Source organism: Suillus plorans, assembly GCF_016647745.1.
Source record: "Suillus plorans strain S12 chromosome Unknown HD556scaffold_40, whole genome shotgun sequence".
Classification (NCBI taxonomy): Eukaryota; Fungi; Basidiomycota; class Agaricomycetes; order Boletales; family Suillaceae; genus Suillus; species Suillus plorans.
In genome coordinates this window covers 342547-356277 of record NW_024537424.1, presented here as the reverse complement: position 1 = coordinate 356277, position 13731 = coordinate 342547, and the positions used below count along the sequence as shown (strand labels likewise).

The window sequence follows — 13731 nt, the reverse complement described above, 5'->3', positions numbered from 1 at the left end:
ACTATTAGTCCATGACAGATGTTAGTGGGGTGGAGGCTTACCTGATGAAGGGTTCGTAAACGATTTAGCATGACATAGACTGAGTTCTGGTTTTTGAAATACTCCCCAACCTGAAGTTGGTGCATTCTTCACCTCTCTCTTTCTACCCCTTCATTAACTTGTCTCCTTCAGCTATCCACCCTCAAAGGCCCATACTACCCTGCCCGGACATCCTTGTTAATGATGGTTAGTGTTTTTATTTCTTGCTCCATCAGTTTCTTATCTTCTCCCAGCTATCACTCCCTCTGAAGGACCTTTTCAGCAGTCAGGCAACGAAGTTCCTGCAGGTCAGTCTTTGTCTCCATGTGTTATCTCATGGCTTATTTTAGTTGGCTCAAGTCACCTCTCCGGACTTGAACGGTCGTGTCATCCTTCTCCCAGGTGAAGACTATCTTCTCTCTACTAGCCTTCTGGATCAGTTTGGCCTTTGCATGCACGCAGCCCTCAATATTTTTATCTGTATAGGCTGCAAGAAGCCTCTCACTGTGGCTATGGTCCCTGGCCATCGCAGGACTCACCACCACCAATCTCTTGCCCCGAAACAGTTGGAATCGTTGGATGAATTCGTCCTCAAAAACAAAATCTACCTGCGACAGGAAGACATTAAGATTCCGGCCCACCAAGGTCCTCCGGTTCAACTCATAGCCCCTCCGCGTAAAGGCTCGGTATGCATGGAGTCCGCTGATTGTCATTATGCAGCCTCCAGCATTCCCACCATGGTAAACCATGGGAGACTGGTCCATAGAGTATTCAAGGACACCATGAGCTACAAGGAAGCCTTCATCCAACAGCTCTTTGGGTCTGTAGGCCGAGTCTACTTTGTAGTCGTCCAGCCTTCCCCTTCTGGACAAGCCATCAATATCAGAGACGTCTTAGCTAATTCCTTCCCATGCTCCCTTGACATTCCAGCAGTCCCGTGCAATATAGTCCCTGATGAGGAGCAAAGGTCCCTCCTTAAAGTCATGGCCTGGGATTGCTTCATGCAGAATGTTCACTGCGAGAAATTGCAGGTCAAAATCTTGGAGATCCTCAAGGGTCAGCATCGCCCAGAAGAATTTCGTGGTCTTTTCACCAACATGGACTCCCTTGTGAAGACCTACTTTCACATAGCGCCAGAGCTCCTGGAGGGTAATCCCCAGAGATTCACTATCTGCAAACTTCTCTTACATGGCGATGATGTCAGGAAGAATTCGTAAGTTTTCCCATTAATGCCATCACACAGTCTCTGACCTCCCTTGCTCCCTGGCAGAGATCACTGGTGTCCAATCTCTAACAAAAACACTTCTTACAGCGAGTTGATCATCCAGTTTTTGCGGGCCATTGTCCGTCTCTATCTTACCCAGGACCATCCTTCAGAGTTCTCCTTTGGTCTTCATCCAAACCAGATCAGTGCCTTGCATGCCTTTCTGGTGTGCATGGATCAGAGTAACAGTGGCGAGGTCCTCAACTTAGGCAGTGACAGTAATAGCATGAAGGGGTTGCATGAATTTTTATGGACCTTGATGGATGGCACTAGTGTCCATGCTGAGGAGAACTGGGCAAATGTCATTGAGCGCTTCATGTGGTTCAAGGCTCTGCGTTGGGATGGTAACTTCTATGAGTCAACAGACTTCACTCCAGACCTGGCAAGATTGAAGTACTTCGTCAACAGCGCTTGCCTCATCCACTCTCTGTGGTACCAGAAGGATTCTCAGGTTCCCCAATTTGAGTCAGTGCTTCTACTCACCTTGTTCCCTCAATGCTCTGCTGATCTCTTCATCTTGTATGGTCGTGTGCGTTAGACAAATCATAAAGGTTCACAGGGAGGTCTTAGCCCTAGGACGTGCAACTACCTTTAACATATTATTCGAGTATCAGCAATATGCCTCCTCCTTAGCTTGGAATCAGCAACGGGAGCCAAAGGTCTTCTTCAACCCTGACTTTGAGTGGATCACTGTTGGACAAGAGACCTTGGACCTCTCTAAGTTTTTTCAAAGCATTCAGACTCTTCTTGAACAGGTTGAGGAGAAGTACCTCCTGGTCACCCAAGGCCGCACCATGCTGGAGGGGCTGCCCACCCACATTACGGATGATATGACTAACTCCATCCGCGGTCATTCTTTCGCCAGCGACAAACAATTTGACTCCCTTAGGCTGGAACTTTTTTCTCACCTGGTTGAGATCCATCACTTGGCCATGGTGGACGGAGAAGTTCGTCTCGCCTGGGATCTGCCAGCAGTAAAGGACATCCTTTGCCGTACAGGCGAGGTATGGAAGCCACTTTACCACCTGCTCTATATCATAACGCAGGTGTCTACTAGAACAGTGCAATTTTTGCAACACTAAACTACCAATTCTGAGTGACACCAAAACATTTTTGTTTAGGGTCAGGAAGTTATTCTCTTGTCTGGCTATAGCAAGACCTCCCAGATTGCCGACAGAGATCCTTGTACTCCTGCTTTCGTCCATTTCAAATTGGGAAGGTAGATGTTGGAGTTCCTTGCCGGAGGGCTAAGGCGTGCAGAATCTCTCCTGGCATATGTCGCTTACAGAGAAAAGGTCCAGCATGAATACAACAGGTAGGTCTCCTAGTAGCTACATTGCACTCATTCTCACCTCATTACAGCTTTCTTGTCATGGACAACGGTCATCGAATCAGCTCTGATGAGTGATATGCAATGTTCACGCAACTTAATCAAGAGCATTTCCAGTGTGCCTGGGGCGTGTGAGACTTCAGACAGGATGCCATTGCCATGGCTAGAGAATTCATCTCTCCCAACCATGCATTCTCTCTTGCAGATGATCTCCTAGCTGAGAGTGCAGACCACTTCACGCATATTGACTACATCCATTATGGCACTGTCCACAGTGCAGTCCCTGAACTCACCAACAATGTCATAGCGAAGCACCGCTGGCTGTCAGAGGAATAGCATATATTCTGCGGCCTAGGTCCTGGTGACCCCCAGGAGCCCATTCGAAAGAGAAGGTTGACAGGGGCGTCTGCATCATCCTCAAACCAACCCAAATCCTCCTCAGCTGATGTCTCAGGCATTTCTGAGGCCACCGCAACCAGCATCCATACCTTATTAGATGCTTACCTGCGGGAAAACTTGGGGCCACTACTCTGTGATGCCATTACTAAGGATGTCTTGCCCTCCATCCTCCATGCCCTGCAGAGCTCCAGGATGACTCCTGCGATGGAACCTGCTATAGGACGTGTTCCAATTCAGTCAGAAGGTACGCGTCTAGTAACTTTTGTCCAATCCAAGCTAACTTCAGCTAAGTTATAATGTATATGGCAGACACTGCCTCAGATGACGCTCAGCATCCCATCAGACTTAACGCCCAACCCTGGTCCTCTCACCGTCTCATTATCCCTGCTGCTGCTGATCCTGCCAGCCAAACAACTGGAATGCCCACTCTATTCTCATCCTCATCATCTTTGCCCCTTCCCTCTATCTTGTCCTCCTCCTCCTCTATTCCTGCTGCTCATTCTATGGCTCTGGTCTGTCAGAAACGGCCTCTCATTCCAGAATCATTGAGCCAGTCAAATGGTAGAGATGGTCCTGTTCAGCCCCCAAAATGCATGAGGCTGGCTACCTCTTACCTTGAAGCAGCAGGCTCACGCCATGAAGAAGAAAAGTCTCTGGTGGCAGCTTCCTCTTTGCAAACAGAGGATCTACTGATGAACAATGACAATGACCTCCATTCATTCAGTGAGGAGGCTTGCTCCTCTCATTCTGACGAACTCATCATCATGAATGAACATGAAGAGACAGGAATTTTAGCTAATTTCTCTCAAGAAGAGGACATATAGATGGAGAAGGTGCAAGTTGCTTTTAGACAGCTGTTTAAAGACCCTACTGCCAAAGAAAGGTCCAGCGAACAGTGCAAGGCTATTATGAGCATCATGAGCACTAAAAAAGACACCATCATCACCCTCAAGACTGGAGGGGGCAAGAGCGCACTGTGGATGACCACTCCTCTTATTGATCCTAAAGAGCGCTGTATTGTCATCTGCCCATTTGTCATTCTCCTAGAGGAACAAGTAGCAAAATGCATGCAACTTAGGCTTTGGGCCCACAATTTCACCAAAGATAAGAATGTTCCCCTTAGTATTCAGATTCTCTTTGTGCAGGTAGAGAGCACCTCTTCCAAGGCGTTCCAGATGTACGTGGCCATGACTTGATGGACTGTAGTCTTAAAACTCACATCTTGTTTGTATTCAGCTTCATGGCATCGCCTGAAGGATTTTCCTTCGAAATTTTTTTTGTTGATGAACACCATGACTTTCTGGTATGTCATCCGGATCGCAAGGAGCCATGGCTTCGTCTTGCTGCCCAATTTTCCAAGTGGCCAAAGCAAATCAACTTGCTCTCGGCAACGTCCCCCCCTTCCAACACCACCACCTGTTTGAAAGCCTTTTTGATTCATCCCAACGATCTCGTCATATATTGCACCTGCACAGATCACCTAGAGATAGGACTTCATGTTTTACATGTCCTTCCTAACCATTTCAAGTCATCTCTCCAGTCCCTTGTATGCCAGCTGCAGTTGAAGATGAGCGGTTCAGATCACATGCTCATCTTTTTCAGCTCCAACAAAGATGCAGATAACTTCGGCACCGCAATCCAGTGTGCAGTCTTTCACAGCGATCTTCCCACTATGGGAGAAAATACAAAAGCGCAAAACCTTATGAGGTGGGAAAGTGGAGAGACCAAAGTCATGGTGTGCACTACTGCCTTTGCTCAGGGAGTAGACAGAAGCTCTGTGTGCTTTGTGGTGATAAGCGAGGTCGAGTATGGTCTTATGGTGGTGAACCAGATGTTAGGACGTTCTGGACGGGATGGACGTGAGGCACATACATTCTACCTCACCCAAAAAACCAGTCTGTCCTCATTCGAGAGCGGTAGAGACTACTACTGCATCAAAGGTTTGGATGATGTCTTGTTCACTAATGACTATCACAGGTACACCTCCATCAAGTACATGGACGGCAGGGGTTTCGCATACCGTTGCAATGACAGGCCTGACACTGTGAAGTGTGATGTCTGTAGCCCTACTAGTGAGATGCAAGGCATTGCCTTACAAGCTCTCAAGGATGCACCACTGCAGCCTTCCTTGTCTGTGACCAGTGCTACTCCCAACATTCTGGTCCCTTCCTCTAGACTTTCTTCCCTCTAACCATCTTTCTCCAGACTGTTGTCCTTCCAAGAATCCTCATTGTATGATAGCAATACATTGTTCAGAAAGGCTTCAGGAGAGACCTCTCAAATCAAGAGAGTGCTCAATGCTACAGAGGCAGCTCATGCCCCACTGGGTCCTCAATGCATCATTGACCTTCCAGGCAAGGTTCGGCCAACTCCCCTCTCAGTGAAGTAATTCCATTAAGCCTTGCAATGTGCACTGATGTACTGTTAAGTTTTCTCAACCGATAGCATCCAGAGCATTCAGGGCACTGCCCCCTCCCTCATCACTTCCAGCCCCTGTGCCATCGTCCTCCACCAGGAGCATGAGAGTAACTGCAGGACTTCACAGTCGATTGGACTGTACTTCGCTTCTCGACAGGTACATGAGGAAGTTACGGGATTGCTGCCCTGTCCATTTTGGCATCGACTACCAAGTCCATAAGAAGGATGCATGCCCTGTAGGAAGCGGCCCTCCCAACCCCATGTACTACAACTTCAAAAAAAGTTTCACCTTCCAACGGTTCACTTACTGCTTCAAATGTGCTCTCCCCCAGAACTACAACCACAACAAAGAGGAGCCATCATGCCACTCCCAGGTTCTTTACCAGAAAGGAGTACCTAGTTGTCCTTTTGCTGGTTTCATCTTTGAAGCCGTACTTCACATTTGGAAGTCAGGTAAAGCTAGCCATTTGGCTGGGACTTTGGGACAACCCACCGGTTGGGTCAGCTATGAGGAGTTTGTATCTTGGGTGAATGAAGAGGAGAAGGACCAGGGAAGGTACATCAACCTCCTGGAGATTTTTATCGCTTTTTGCAAGAGGTTGGAGGAGTCAGACCCTAATTTCTTTCGGTAGACCACCTTGCAGTAGGGTTAGTGTAACGGCTTGACATTTGGTCACAGACGTCCAGTTTCAATTCTATTTGCTTTCTGACTCATTGTCATGTATTCACTCATTATTCTACTCATATCTCTGACAGTCGCCTTGGCCAACTACCTACTTCCTGTTTTACCCGAGACCTTTGTTAGAAACTAGTTAAATACGGCCTATTGTCATATACCTAGGGTAGTGTTCTTACAACCCAGAATACCAGACTTTAACACTGTCTTTCTATTGTGAACGTTTGTGACTTGTGCCGGTGTCCTGCATGATACGGGAATCATGCATGGACATAACTACTACTAGGAATAACCCTCAAAAGATTATGTCTGTTAGCACAGTCCTCAGACTAGTCACCCCATACCTTGGTATCAAACCTCGGTCCTATATTTCAAGTTTTATATGGAAGAAGAAGAAAAAGTCATATGTTAAATGGGAATCACAGAATGACCTAGTTTATATGTGAAGTAAAATGAAGGTTAAGGTATTGCCTTACCTTTGGCTTATTCACTTTGGCTAGAGAAAACCATTGAGAAAAGCTCAAAGCCTAACAAAAACCTATCTAAAAAGCCCGTGTCTTGCATATTGTATTTGTATCATTGTTTCTATCTTGTTTTCTCTAGCATTGTTCTTTTATTTTCTTTTATTTAGGATGCTATGACCTACCAGATACTCCAGAAAATATTATTTCTGAGTATGATGTCATAATGATGTCATATAGCTCCACAGAAAGTTCTAGACTATTCTGTTGGAAATTATGATGTAATGTATGAAGTCATAATGATGTCATAGGCTCTAGAATATTCTAGCTCCACTATGATGTCATCTCTGATGTCATTGCTCCATCTTTTATTTGTATTTTATACTTTTATTGGGTTTCACCCAATATTCTGATTGGTTCTCTCTTTATTTTATTGTTTGCGAACCTACATTACTTTCCCACACAAAATGTATATAAGGAGAGCCCATTCTCCCCAAAAAAATAGAGATCCCTCTTCTAGGAAATTTTCTTCTCAGAGAAACCCCCTCAGTTGAACAAGACATCTCACTTGTTAAGATCTCCCACTTGTAGCAGAACAAGTGCAGGGAAACGTATCCCTTGAGAATACAAGTTTCTTACGATAAGAAGCTTACGTTACTGTTTATTTGACCAACCAGTCTTTGGTCCACGTGATTTTAGAGACCGTTGTCTCTCCTGTCTTACTGTTTAATTGACCAACTTGTGCCTTGGTCAACGTGATTATTCTTGAGACCATTGTCTCACCAGTGCTATTTGTGCCTATTTGACCAACCAGTCTTTGGTCAACGTGATATTACAGAGACCCCTTTGTCTCTACTCCTATTCGTGCCTATTTGATCAACTCGTGCCTTGGTCAAATCTACCCAGTTCATTTCAGTGCCTAGAACGTGCAATCTAGGCAAAGCTATTTGTACTTCAGACCACAGTTCTGAATCTAGGTAGCAAATCCTAGACAAAGTAATTGGAGGTACACATAAAAAGCTCTGGCTAAGTTGATCACCTGATTGGTTTAGCGAGCCTCCCAAGAACTCACACGTTATCTACCACGAAAGAAGAAAAGTCGTAGACCGTGTTAATCGAGGACTGGCAAGAAGTCTTATCCAAGTGTAATTGTGGTGTCATTACATTCTTACACACTTTATATAAGACCCTCGGTTATTAAGACACCGGCTACTTCGAGCTATTAGCTAAACAGTAGATGTCACATCTTTTTTGACATACCAAAGTATTTTCTTCGAAAAATACTTTACACTTTTCTTGACCTCTTGCAAATAAACCACACCCAACGAGTCAGTATTACGGTTAGGCCCACCGGACATTTCACTCGAACCAAAAACAACTATGCCTTCTAACTACAACCTTCGTTCGCAATGCTCTGCCGCAGTCAGCCAGCCAACCATACCTGGATCATTAGCTGAGTCTCCTTTGACCGAAGTTGAAACTTACAACACCCCCAAACCGTCCCCAACCGAGAAGTCTTTCTCATCAGTTGGGGACACTGTCCTCAGAACTGTTCACTCCTACAGCGACATGGTACGGACGAGGTCCGATTCCCTCCAGTCGAAGACTGGGAAAGGGTCGGCTAGCACTAATAGCACTATACACTGTGGGTAATAGAATCAATTGATTTCAGTATGTTTGTCATTGGTGGTGGAAATTTCCAGTGATTCTGTCATGGAAATGGTACTCAAGTCTTTTTCAGCGACTTTATGATACACTGGAATGTTATTGATTTCAGCAAGGGTCACTCATCAGGAAAACCCCAACTTGCTTAATCTTACTTAATCAACTGAGCCACATTTGTTTCCTCTCTCATGCATCATTCACCTAGTAAATCTTGTATTTTTTAGTGCAGTCTGTAACAAAACATGTATGCTAATACAACTGAACAACTTTTTTCTGTATATGTCAAAGTTGAATTTCTGGCAAAGTAGGCTAAGTCACTAAGTACGACTCTAAGTCTGTTTACAGCAGTTTGCAATTCTAATGAGATTCGTAAAATTTTGGTGGCGCGTGTGACGAAAAAGGAAGTCTCATCGGACAGTCAGTTTGATATTGAAAACAACAAATTTAGCCTACCTCTCACCATCACCTGCGCTGCTGCGCATCATGGTCAACCGACGAATAAGCAACGACCTAAAAGAATGTGCACTTACACTCTGGGATCACGGTTGGGAGGTCGAAGACATCTGTGAAGTGCTTGGTGTTTCTTGGGCCAGCTGCTTTCATTGGCGAAACATGTTTGAAGAACTTGGTACTGTTGCTAGGCCCCCATCTCCACTCGTTGGCCGCACGAGAATAATCACACAAGCGCTCATGACAGCAGTCAAAGACCTCTTCGCTGAAGAATCAGATCTGTTCCTCGACAAAATTTGTACCTGGCTCGCAGTTGAATACAACATCACCATCAGCTCATCAGCCTTATCTCGCAATCTCAAACAAGTTGGCCTGTCTCGAAAAATGCTCCAGAAGATTGCATGTGAATGCAATGATGTCTGTCGAGAGGAGTTCAAAGATAGTCTTCAGAATGACTTTGTCGGCGATGGCTCGGAATTCATTGTCCTTGATGAAACTAGTAAGAACGAGCACACTTATGCACGCCATTACAGACGACCAGTAAACCTCAGAGAGGTGCCCAATTCTTTCAGCATCATCGACGTATGGTGCAGGTGACTCTGGGAACTCCAGTGGTTCATCACTAGGCTCCTTGACATCTGCGATTACCATAGCTTTCAAGTTGAGTTTAGGTCTGGATGGTATTTTGATTTTTGACTTTTTTGAATTGGCTTTCATTCGTTTTGCCATAGAAATATATGTGTATGACACGTAGTAAAAGCAATATGAAAGGCTGATAGACTATAGTATCTGAAAACTTCGTATGAACCACAAGAAGTCCCTCTGGTGTCCAGGACACATTGTTCTGTTGGTTTCCTTTTTCGTCACACACGCCACCAAAATTTCACAAATCTCATTAGAATTGCACACTGCTGTAAGGCAAGCTTAAGTAAGTTGGGGTGTTCCTGATGCTGAAACCTGGAAGATTCAGTGACAAAATTTTCAACAAACTGATGTTCAACTTTTATTTTGCTTATATGTTGCTTAGAGTACAACCAATAGACACAGTAGGGGTAGCAATATCACATTGGGGTTATCGATATTTAGGACAGGTTTATATGGTGTACAAAATGCGAAGAAAACATTTGAAATTTAAACTAGCATAAAACTAGGTACACAACTTCAAAATTTGCCAGTGTTTTATGTGTAATCCAAAATATCAAGCATCCGCAACCGTATTCCCACAGACAATATGTCAACAAATATAAGAAATATGATCAAATTTTATACGCCTGCTTCAATTTAAAGTTTAATCTTCACGTAAAATTTTGGACAAAACTTGAAGTTTAGATAGGACAATATGCTCGCCAATATATCAAGTTTTGCCTGACAATTAGATGTCCCTCAAAATTTTAAGTTTACGCCAGGGACAGAATGTTATGACAAAACTTCAGGTTTTGTCCGCCAATGAAATAAATCGCCTGATCATCACCTGCCCATCGCCCGCCGTCACTGAATCATAGCCCGCTCATGGCCCGAACTCGTTGCCTGGCATGACACAGCAAATTTTCACAACAAGTGAGTACAGACGACCTGGTAGACAAGTGCAAGTGGGGAAAGTATCAAGCTAAATATTGGAGGAGTACAAATGGAGGAAGTGACCTGGGTACATTATATCAGCAATAATTGCAATATCCAAATGGTATGGATGCTCTGGGCGGTAAAAAGTGACCTCAAGCTCCAACTGCTCAGATCATGTTATGTTTCCAGGCCTGAGACAAACTTCTCCAATGTGATCGAAGACTACTAGCCAAGGACTGCAGTGGAGCTATATGTTGGCTCATCATGGAGGAGTTACACGACAGGCAGCTGGGTGGGAGAACCTGTGTGGTCTAGGAACCATTTATTCTCATTACCCATAGTAATGATGAGTGTGAAACTATCATGGTGTTGGATTGATGCATGGACTGTGTGCACAAGCACTCTAGCTTGATCAAGGGCTTTGCCTTCTAGAGCTCAAACATATGCTGCACAGACAACAAAACTGGTGACCTGTTCACTGGGTATCATGATGGCAAGTACATTGCAGGCGAAGTGAAAGAGGTTTGTCCTTTTCCTTTTCTGAGATGGGAAATACTAAGCTTGTTGTAGTTCATGGACATCATTCTGAGCCCATGGCAGCTCAGCATTGATCGTGCTAAAGAGTCATACCTATGGTTGTTCTCATGCGCGCAGCTCTGCAGAGCACGGTCCTTAGGTGAGTGTGTCCTGTTTACTGGTTATTCTATGGAGTGTCTTAAGAATACATAGCCATTGTGTCTCTGCTGGGATCGCCTTCACAGCTCACCGATTCCAGCCAAGCTTTACCTGCTATCTCCTTCTCGCATTCACTGAGATTGTGCTGATCGAACGTTTCCAGATCGCGGAAATATTCCCCCAAATCTTAAGTCAGTCGAACAAGCTAGGTCGACACACAGATGTCATTTTGATGATGAAGAATAGCAATGATGGTGGTCTGACTATAGTCAAATTCAGCTGGGCTCACATCGACCATTGTCCATGGGGTCAACATTTGCCCCTTCAATGTCCTAGGTATGGATTAGTGAATTCTTGGTTGTCTGCCAATGTCAGTGGGGTGTATTACTTTGAATGCACCAACATCCATTGCAAGAAGTTAATCCAATTCACCCAACCCGCTGACTCAAAGAAGTTGGTCCCAGGCAAGATGGGCAGCAGCTGTTGGTTAGCCATATCTCTACCAGTCGTTTACTTGTAATCAAGCTTCCATGGATCATCTTTGCATATTGACTTAGATCTTCCAGTATTTGTCATTACATAGTTCAATGTCTAATGAATGTCCAATTTGTTGCCTTACAGCTAACCTCAGTTACAAAGAGTGATTTAGATACTCACCTTCACAAATATGACAAGTGCAGCTGACAGATTCATTCCTGCCATATTGGACCTGACTATGCATAACATGTCAGTTTATCAGTTCAAATCATTCTTCATGGTATTTCCAGGCAGTCTCCTACATCAAGCAACACATTACAATCAGATTCTCAACCCCCACCGCATTTCCACTACTCCATCCCAAAGAAAATTGCCTAAGGTCACGAACACAGCAGGAGGCTCACCTGCAATGACGCCAATGACATCTCCTCCTCGCTTGAAAGAAAGAACTGCACTTACCCCTCCTCCATACTTGTTAAATATTGCTATATGTTTGTATGAGCTAGATGTTCAGATTTGAGACTGGATTAATAGTCATTTGGGTTTGCATATTCTCTTTTCATATCTGAATGGCTTCTGCATACTACTGAGTCCTCAAGAGTGCCTATTAACAAATCCAAAACATTCTGATACCGCGTTCACAATATGTATGTATAGTTTTACGAGCCCAACAATTCATGCAATTGGTTTTCTAGACATATCCTTATGACAGTGGCTCACACCAGGATCATACACACATGTTGAATGTTGAACCCAAAGTTCTTTACAAACGATCAACTTGCATAGCTCACCTATCATATGTAGATAAAAGATTAGTCAAACCGACTGATACTCACCAGAATTGATGACAACTAGTATCTTGTATTGTGTACAAAGGAAGTTTCAAAATCACTACATTGCAGGCTTTGTTCAATGTAAGATCATATTTGTTTGTTGTTTGTACTTATATGTTCCAAGGTGAGAATCATAGATCTGGGGTTGTATTGGACCAAAAGATCTCATGTTTGGATCTCCATGCCATATTTCTGTGAGTATATATTGACAACAAAAAACAACTGTTGAAATTTTCAATCTCCCTCTCTTCCATCCATCAACCAAGTTTCTCATGATACATTGTAATGATGCCTCCCAAAAAACAAACCAACAAAACCGCCAAAGTCTCCAAACTGCAAAAGAAAAAAGCCAAAGTTGGCGCAATCTTCAGCGGTATTTCAAGAGCAGGTCCATCCTCTGTCGACATGGGCAGTATGATCAATATGGTCGGTGGTCCATCTCCATCCTTCAACCTCTCCGTTGGTTCCCGTGCAAACCCAAGCCAATAACTCTTCCTGTCCAGCTGTCAGAGTGGGCACCTTCTGTCACTTTTGTTGTGACTAGTCCAATTTACCCTTCAATCATGAATGTGTCAACTGTAGGGCGATCGTTTGCAAGCAATACCACCCTCACAGCAGTGGGTGCATCTTTTTGAAGTCTGTGGAAGTCCCAGAAGGCAAATTCAGGTGCCCCATGTGCTCAAGGATAGTACAGGGGAAGGATAAGCCCTTGCGTTATGCATTCATTGGATTTGGTAAGAGGAAGAAAGTCAAGATGGCCTAGCCAATGGCCATCATGAATCTCAACCTTGAGTCTATGAAGGACAACTATCTAGCAAACACTGTGATACTGGAGGTGCAAAATCACTATAGAACCTTTGAGGACAATGCAAGTACCGCTAATATCACTACCAGTCTTGCTACTAACATTCATAATACTTGTTATACAGCTATACTCTACTATTTTACATATGTGAGGTGGTGCCCACCAGTTCGAGTCAAAAAATTTGGCTCCTGGCATAGACTTCATAATTCACAATGTCGAAGCTGGATATCCTCGCAACATATTCCTTATGGTGGACACACATTTGAATGAATTCACTGGAATGCTGTGGCACACTGGAGGCCACACAGGTGGCACAAGCATAACCATCACCGAAATCCTTATGGTGTATCTTGGAGATCAGTTTTTGTCCATCATGAAATAATCTTCCACAGTAGCGAAGAGCAACAAGACTGTGGTGAAGACCATTAATGAAAGTGAGACTTGGTGCAACCTCACCGCTCAGGCTAGGGGTGGACAGAGGGTTTTGATTTTGGTGAGCTGCAGCCCTGCAATCAGGGTGAGCCGCCATTTTGAGGCCGTGAAAATGTTGGTGGAATAGTAGGTTTTTGCTTCACATTCTTTCCTGTGACTTACAGTTTTCCAGCAATTTAGTCGACTTCATAATTGGATTTGGAGGATCGGGCACATTGCCCTCCATGGTTTCCAATGCCGTGCACTCCATCATTACAGAGATAGGCAT

At 44.3% G+C, this 13731-nt stretch overlaps 5 protein-coding genes across 5 annotated transcripts; 4 read left to right on the top strand and 1 right to left on the bottom strand.

Moving 5' to 3' along the window:
* Positions 1-219: 219 nt before the first annotated feature.
* On the top strand, positions 220-2690 carry HD556DRAFT_1444992 (uncharacterized protein; the record flags this gene model as incomplete). Its single annotated transcript, XM_041306867.1, has 7 exons — positions 220-225; positions 273-326; positions 369-1231; positions 1289-1747; positions 1821-2286; positions 2506-2597; positions 2645-2690. 7 exons carry the CDS (start codon positions 220-222, stop codon positions 2688-2690), a joined length of 1986 nt encoding a protein of 661 aa, XP_041158663.1.
* An 81-nt stretch (positions 2691-2771) lies between these two features.
* HD556DRAFT_1444991 (uncharacterized protein) lies at positions 2772-3835 on the top strand (the record flags this gene model as incomplete). Its single annotated transcript, XM_041306866.1, has 3 exons — positions 2772-2886; positions 2968-3255; positions 3321-3835. The coding sequence occupies 3 exons, from the start codon at positions 2772-2774 to the stop codon at positions 3833-3835; spliced, it is 918 nt and encodes a 305-aa protein (XP_041158662.1).
* Positions 3836-3928: 93 nt separating this feature from the next.
* HD556DRAFT_1444990 (P-loop containing nucleoside triphosphate hydrolase protein) lies at positions 3929-6061 on the top strand (the record flags this gene model as incomplete). Its single annotated transcript, XM_041306865.1, has 4 exons — positions 3929-4188; positions 4248-5141; positions 5217-5391; positions 5441-6061. The coding sequence occupies 4 exons, from the start codon at positions 3929-3931 to the stop codon at positions 6059-6061; spliced, it is 1950 nt and encodes a 649-aa protein (XP_041158661.1).
* A 2641-nt stretch (positions 6062-8702) lies between these two features.
* Positions 8703-9059, top strand: HD556DRAFT_1222063 (Homeodomain-like protein; the record flags this gene model as incomplete). The annotated part of the gene is made up of 1 exon (XM_041296826.1): positions 8703-9059. A coding segment is annotated over one exon (357 nt), but the record flags the coding sequence as incomplete, so codon positions are not given.
* Positions 9060-11426: 2367 nt separating this feature from the next.
* On the bottom strand, positions 11427-13731 carry HD556DRAFT_1309717 (uncharacterized protein; the record flags this gene model as incomplete). Its single annotated transcript, XM_041300319.1, has 9 exons — positions 11427-11507; positions 11574-11629; positions 11798-11878; positions 12131-12184; positions 12230-12251; positions 12535-12721; positions 12781-12864; positions 13292-13529; positions 13626-13731. 9 exons carry the CDS (start codon positions 13729-13731, stop codon positions 11427-11429), a joined length of 909 nt encoding a protein of 302 aa, XP_041158659.1.